Below are 7,449 nucleotides of genomic sequence, written 5' to 3'. Positions count from 1 at the left end.
AACACCATCACAGATCTATCACAGTTTATTTATGTGACCTTGAATCTCACCTCTTCATGCCTTTTATCTCCTCAAATGTGAGGATCGTCTTATGGCTTGGCCATGAAAATTAAGTCAATTCACAGGTAATATCACAATTCCTTATTATAACAAATATACTAGACACTCAAAGTATCTTCTACTACTATTGCTGCTGCTACTACTACTACTACTACTACTACTACTACTACTACTACTACGGAGAACATGTTGAAATGGACCACCACGGACTCAAAAAAAATGTATCCAAAATATGTTTTAATCTTGATGAAGTTCACAAATGGTACAATTTTGACATTTCCTTAAATAAATTTGCAATCATGTTCTGAGACATCAAGGCACAGCATCTCCTCTACCATAGGTCCCCAGTGGCTACAAGAGGCAGTGATTTCACATCTCCCTAAGGTTCAACAAAGCTGCTACCATTGGCTGGATGGCTCTTGGAGAACCTATTTGGTTTGCTGCAAAGGATGCCAGTGGGAGACACCATCATATTTGACTGGCCACAGACTCAGTATAAAAATAATGCAAACAAACACAGAATTAACTCATTTATACTTGGTTTCATTCCTCTCAAGTAACAACGGTGGTTTCCCTCATTATCTATCAGGATGCAAGCATACACATTGTCCTTGAGGCCTTCACATCGGGTTGTTTAATACAAAATTAATAGGCATGGTGAGTTCAACTTTATGTAACCTGAGATAAAGAGAAACAAAAAAGGGAAAGGAAGAAAAGGCAAAAGGAGAGGAAAGAAGAGAGGGAAGGAATGAAAATAAGGGAAAGAGGAAGGACACAGACACGTGAGTAGCCACGAACATCCCTAACAGTGCTGACTTACACAAATGGCTCCTCCACTAAGCTGCGTCCACGAATTCTGAATACGGGGCATGAGGAGGCTTGTGACACTGTCCCTATTAGTATGGGAAGTGGCGCTAGGTGTTTTGGAGACCCTGCAATGCAATCTCGGCACTTGGAAGTTGGGGCAGGAGGATCAGGAATTCAAAGCTAGCTCTATGTACTTAGAAGGAAGCCAGCCTGGGCTACTTGAGACTGTCTCAGAAGCAGAAAAGATAATAAAGATCTTGGTAGTGACTTGCTTATAGCCCTGTGGTCTGAGCTGGGGAATGCCAACCAAGAGTAGAGCCCTGTCGAAGCTGGGCCCATGTGTGAGGTGTGGCACTGGGTAAGATTGGCAGGTCCTTCCCTGTCCAAATCCAGGCAGCATTTTTCTCTCTTCTCAGCAACAAGGCACTGCTTCTATGCAGTCTCTCCTGCCTTTCTGATTTCATTTTCAAACTCAGTTCGAGAAGGAACTTACTACCTCAGGAAGAGAACTAGTATTAAATATATAGGACCCCAAGGTCCTACAACAGTCGGTGGGCTTCATGATGTGGATCTTAGCTCCCCAGTCCTTCCTCTCCCAATCCTGAGTACAAAATCACCTTCTTCCTGGAGCTGCTAGTGACTCAGGCCTGCAGGTCCCTGCGGCGGCGGCGGCCGAAGGCTTCAGAGCCCACATCGGTGGGCACAAAGTTGTCCTTCAGCACACCTCCTGATCTGCTCAGCAGGTCTGCCAGCCGATGGGTCACACAGGTGGCAGTGTTGCAGGATCTCTTCTGAGCAGTGACACTGATATTCAGGATGGAAGAGAAGAAGAGAAGTCTTGTCAGTGAGGTCTGGGGAGTTCCTACCCCCTGGGAACTGCAGTCCTCCAACCTGCCACTTAACCGTAAGTGTTTCTCCTAAGTGCATTTATCGAAGCCATTCAGGGAAATGACCTGAGAGTCTTTGCTAGAAACTCTTTCTCAAACCATCACCAAATAGAAACAAAACAAAACAAAACAAAACAAAAACAAACCAAAAAAAAAAAAAAAAAAAAAAACCCTTTTACCTTGCTGAAGTTAAGAACAGCATTTGTAGCATCAGCTCAGAAGTGCTTATCTGATCCTTAGCATGCTTGATGTCATTGCTGTGTCACAGAGACAAGCCCTGTGCCTAGCTCCCCTGAAACTAAGGCTCTTTCCTAGGCCCTGGCCACTCATAAGCTTCAGAGGTTGACCAGAGCAATGATCACTGCAACTCTGATTCTTCTAGGAAAATTAGTGAGATGTAAGGAATGTGCTCATTCCAGTCTTCAGGAGCAGGTAATGAACTGCTATCTAAAGGCTCCAGAAGGCTCCCTTCCTGCCTCTGACTTCAGTTCTTGCCCTTTCCACTCTGGGCCACTGATTCTCCGACACACTAAAGCTGCTGTTGCCAGTTTGCAGAGAAATGCACACGCAACAGATTTTTTTTTTTAAAAAAAGGACCAAGAGAGGAAATTAGGAAGGACTCAGAAGGCTCCAGTAGCATCCTGGACACTTCAAACCAAAAGCAATGGACCTTCTGCAAGCAACCTGCTGTGTTCTTGTCTTGTCATGGTGTTTCAGGCCTGGAGTCCATACCAGAGATGGCAGGAACGTTGTTCAGATCCTGTTGCTCAGATCCTGCACCTACATGCCCAGAACCCTATTTAGATCCCATGCCACTTAGATCTGGGACTGTCCAGACTGCAGGCAGGGAAGACATGTCAAGCAGCACTAAACACCAGGGGCTAATCTTACGGCAGTCAGCAGGTTAAACTAGGCAGGGGGACTAGAAGTTGGGGCAGGAGATGGTAGAGGTAGAGTTCTCACAAATTCCATTGGGAAGGCTCAGAGTTGCAGTAAGCCAGGACAGTGTGGAGAAGGGCAAAGAAAATTGGTGACTCTTTCTGGCATTCCATGTGTTGTTTGTCTTTCATGCTGCCAGGGATTGGGGTGGGGGGGGGGGGACGGTGGATCAGGGTGTAGGTCAACATATTGCTTTTCTTTGGAACCAGGCCAGAGTTGGTCTCTTTCAGGGCTAGGAGCACATGGGCCCTGTAACAATGTAACATGGGACCCTGTAACAATGTGTACACATCTATGAATGCCCCGACCTACCTCAGACTCTGTGCTACCTGTCCCAGACCCCTTCTACCCCAACAACTTTTCCTTGTAAGTGTGGAATGAAGGCTCCTTGACAGTTGAAAGAGCAGCAAATGTTGGAAGCTGTTAAAGCTTCCTGAAATTCTAGTCCATCCTCTGGCACCACACTTACCAGTCCTACCTCAGCAGGTTCAGCGATGTTGATGTTTCCCCATCAGTGCAATCCAAATCCCTTCTACATCTCCTCATTTCTTTTCCCAAGAGTTTTCAGGAGAAACAACATTGTAATGTGTCTAACAACTATGAGCCCCTCTGGTGGTACTGGAAGCTCTGTGGGAGGCTAGGACTCACGTTTAGTTCCTTGGACTGCTGGCCACTGTCTCTCGACCTCTCTGGAATAAGTCCTCCTACATGTGGGGGTCAGATGGGGAGGAGACTTACCGGGAGCCCTTAGTCTCTTGCTCCTCCTGTTCCAGCTTCCTGGCCTTCATCTGCTCATAGTCCTGCATCAGTGCAGCAAGCAAGAGATGTTTTTCCTGGTCGCCGAGGGTGCCCAGGTCTAGGCTGCTCTCCAAAGCGGACCTGTGGAGGTAGCAAAGCCAGTGCAGGTTCTGATTCCCTGCCTATCTCCTCCCCAAATAAGAAACCAAGCTTCCTAGCCCTTGCTTCTTCCCTAGGGGCGTAGCGGTCTGGTCATTAGGCCAGTTCCCACATGAGGGCGCTGAATTACCAATAACCAAGTAGGGCTACAGAGCCGCAGAGTTGACACACCCCAGGGGCAGCCGGAGGAGAGCCAGACTGCACTTCTGATTCAGGTTAATTTACCTGAAAGGGGCAGCCTGGAGGCTGCTGGCCAGGCACAGGACCCATATGCTGCTGAGAGCCAGAAAAGGAAAGAACTTCCAAAAGTCCATGATGTCTCTGTAAGAAGAGAAGAATGGTCCAATTGCTCAGGACTATAGACCCAGGTTCTATTTCTCCTACCACACTGCAGCTCTCAAAACGTGCAGTAGATGCAGTGTGGTGAGTGGCTTGATAGAGCAGAAACGAGTGGGGGAGAGTAGATGTGGTTTGCAGTTTCTGCTCGGTTTAAGAACAAGGAGGAGCTACCGGCACTCATTTGCCCCCAGCTTGCAGGAGAACACACGTGCCGCGCCCCTTTGGCTCTCATCTGTGAAGAAACCAAAAACCACCCAGAGATCCCTGCGCCTTGCTGTCCCGCTGCTAAGGATTTCTAACAGGTTGAAATTATTATAATCACCCTTTCTGAGAGGTTGCCCTGGGGAAGAAAGTTAACTTGGAACTAATCCCCCTCTCTCCATCTGCAGAGTTGGGAGATTTTTTTTTTTAAACTACCTCAGAACCGCAGATGAGGACTCCTCCTCCCCACAGCGAAGCGAGACCCACCTGCTTGCTGATAACCCCAGGAGGCTAAAGGCTGGAAACATCTGAGAGAAAAGATCAGTGCTCCCCAATCCCGAATCCAAGGAACTCTTTAACCTAAAACTGGTTAGGATGCGGCAAGACCACCTTCCCTCAAGGAGGGGGCACAGACGCGCCTAGATAGGGTCGCCCAGCTTCCAGTGCTGCTGAGTAGTCGTAGGGGTCCCACTTACTTTAGTTAAAAGAAAATGTCAAGACTGTACTTTCTGACAATGGCTGCAGGAAGGCGGAAATGTATGTGGAATGATAAGGAACCAGGACAGCAAAGGGATCCAAGTAGAGTGGGGTGTGGTGGCTTGCGCCTGTAATCCGCATCCTTAGGATGCTGAGAAAGGAGAACCTTAGCGTTTGAGACGAACCAACTTGAGCTATATAGTGGGTGCCAGGCCAACTTAGACTACAGTGTGAAATACTGCATTAAAAAGAGCAACCAAAAGGAAACAAACTAAAGGAGAGAGAGCTGTAGGCGTTGAGAAGTTAAGTTTCTCACCTGCTAGCCCGTGTTGGAACAGCGAGAGTGAAGTGTCCACTGCAGAAGAGCACACACACACGGCTGTAGGCGTCTTGTCCCCAGAGCCGTGGTCTCTTATTCTCGATCTTGAGGGTGTGGGGGGTCCGCAGTAGCTCTTCCACCAATCAGAGCTCTGACCGAGCTTCCATAACGTCATAGCTGGAGCTACTTACACTTCTGCAGGAGGGAGGCAGCAGTCCACTCCCTGTCTTTGAGGTCATTGCTGAGGAACCGGGTAGGAGTGGGAGTGGGGGTGGGGTAAGGATACAGAGAGGGTGAATTCGTCCAGAATGTGAGCAAACCTGAGTTTGACATCACGACCTCTTTAATACCTGAACTCCAGCCTACAACCTTTTGCTGCCCACTCCAATGGGGACCTGAACCTCGTAGCTGGACTCCCACGCAGGCTGAGTAGCACTCCCAGGTTCTAAAAGGACTTCAGTAGATACATCCACGATGATGACTGTCACAGGAAGAAGCGGGTCCTTGGATACATTAGGGTACTTCTGTCATACCTGTCCCAAATGGGCACTCTAGCAGTGCGTGCTTCCCATCACCTAATAAGGATAGAAACTAGAGAGTATTGTGGAGCAGCAGGCTAACAGACTGCACAGGGAACTGGGCTTTCTCCTCCTGTACCAGACCTTCCAAATCCTGCGCTATGGTTTTTACATCCCTCCCCCGCCCCCATTCAAATCCCCAGACCTCACACTGCTGTAGCAGTGTAGATTAAAGCACTTCCAAGCATCCCTGGCGGGTTTGCCTAGCAGGAGGCTGGCGCTCAGATGGCAGTTCCCTTCCCCTCCCCTGCATCTCCACCACCCCACTCTGCAGAGCTTGAGAGCTGAGCCAGGGTCCTGCACAGGCCACCTGAGCAACCCAGGGGTCAGCAGGGAACTTTCACACTCACTCAGCTGCTGGTTAAGCATCCATAGGTTCAGGCATCCGACAGCTGGCAGGTGACCTTTGGCATTAACACACCGTGTCACTGAGGAATACTCGGTTCACTTGCCTTCAGCAGAAGACTGTGTGCACGCACTAACCCAAATCAGTTGAGCTTTGGCCAAAAATAATCTCACATTTCTGCTTTCAGAATCAGGCATGAATTATGTGCACTGGGATAGGCACATCACCACTCTGGCCTAACCATGGGCATCACAAGTGCCCACCCAAGAAAAAGAACTGAGTATCTCCTGTTTTCCACGTCGCCCATTCTTCCAGGTGTGAGGAGAAGATACGCGGTGCTCAGCTACTAGAAAGTGAACTGACATCATTCCCAAGGCTTCAGGCTTTCCCTCTCCGCTGCTTGGTTGCAGCACAAGGACTCTCCAAGTGCCCAGCTTGCTGGGGGTTCCAGTAATGTGTGGAAAAGGCTATACCTGTGGCTTGGGAGATCCACACCTGGCCCTCAGTTTCTGAGAATCAGAAAGGAACTCAGTGTGTTTACTCAGGTCCTCTGAGTCACTTTTCTGATTCAGGTCCTAGTTGTTGGAGCAAGGGCAGATGATACCACCCTCCCTCAATTAAAAAAAAAACCCCAACTGGGAAACTCCCGCTGGCCTCCAGTCCTCAATGTGGTGAGGAGGATGGGAGGCAGTTTCCCCAGGAACCTAGATGTAGATCAAAGTTGCCCCCAGCAGAGGCATAGGATGGCTTTGTAATGATTTTTTTTTTGGTAATTGGTAGGGCACCCAACCAATGCTCTCTAGAGGAATTTCTTCATGAAAACAAGGTCCTTCTCCATCTAGATTGTGAGTTCACTTTTGGATGGAAGGAAAATCATGGGAATGACCTTTTTTGGTTTGAGGGTCTTCTCTCCAAAAGTCCTACAAATAATAGGGTGACATCTGTGTCCCTCTTCTGGATTTGGGACTTGAAAAGTGCCTGTAGAATGTAAAGGTGAATCTGTGAGGTGAAAAGTACCCGAATCCCCATACTTCTGTCACTGTCATTGGGGTCTGGCAAAGCTGTGATGTAGTAATTGCAAGCATCATTTTCCATGGGCACTCGGCCATCATTAAAAGGGAGAGAGTAGATGAAGATAGCCCCACTTCCAGCTTTCCAGTCTGACCCAGCCATCAGTAACATGCATGAGGAAGCAAGAAGTAAGAAGAGGGATAAAGCAGGAATCTTGATACGGTCTGCTGAGAAAACCTCAGAATATTTATTTATTTATTTGGGAGAACACAGAACCTTGAGAGTAGACCATATATATATATATATATATATATATATATCTCCAAAGATAATATCTGCAACACCTGAACTTTTCAGAAGTCTTAAGATAGCCAGAGGGCAGTCAGGAGCACAGTCCCCAGCTGTGCTCAACACACAGCCTGGTGCTGACTGACTAGGATAGAATATGCAGTAGTTTCTGTAAAGGCATCCAGCATCCCTGACCAACAAAAATAATTACAGCCAGTTCAGCAAGTTGGTTATCTTCTTAGGAGCCCCACAGGGCCAGTTACCTCTCTGTATACCCAGAATTATTTGACCTGTTTTTGT

At 48.0% G+C, this 7,449-nt stretch overlaps 1 protein-coding gene across 3 annotated transcripts; it reads right to left on the bottom strand.

Moving 5' to 3' along the window:
* Positions 1-277: 277 nt before the first annotated feature.
* Positions 278-7,091, bottom strand: Calcb (calcitonin-related polypeptide, beta). Of its 3 annotated transcripts, none has more exons than XM_006507212.4 (5): positions 5,855-7,091; positions 4,924-5,501; positions 3,816-3,911; positions 3,432-3,572; positions 278-1,671 (listed from the first exon to the last, which is right to left on the bottom strand). In XM_006507212.4, exons 3-5 carry the CDS (start codon positions 3,902-3,904, stop codon positions 1,509-1,511), a joined length of 393 nt encoding a protein of 130 aa, XP_006507275.1. In that variant the 5' UTR covers positions 3,905-3,911; positions 4,924-5,501; positions 5,855-7,091; the 3' UTR covers positions 278-1,508. The 3 variants fall into 3 exon arrangements, with proteins under 3 accessions (XP_006507275.1, XP_006507276.1, NP_473425.2); XM_006507213.4 differs by having other exon boundaries at positions 4,924-5,429; NM_054084.2 differs by lacking the exon at positions 5,855-7,091 and having other exon boundaries at positions 281-738; positions 1,485-1,671; positions 4,924-5,003.
* Between the last annotated feature and the right edge of the window lie 358 nt (positions 7,092-7,449).

Source organism: Mus musculus, chromosome 7 (assembly GCF_000001635.26).
Source record: "Mus musculus strain C57BL/6J chromosome 7, GRCm38.p6 C57BL/6J".
In the NCBI taxonomy this organism is placed as follows: Eukaryota; Metazoa; Chordata; class Mammalia; order Rodentia; family Muridae; genus Mus; species Mus musculus.
The sequence above is the reverse complement of the archived record's forward strand: the minus strand, read 5'-3'. Positions and strand labels throughout refer to the sequence as shown.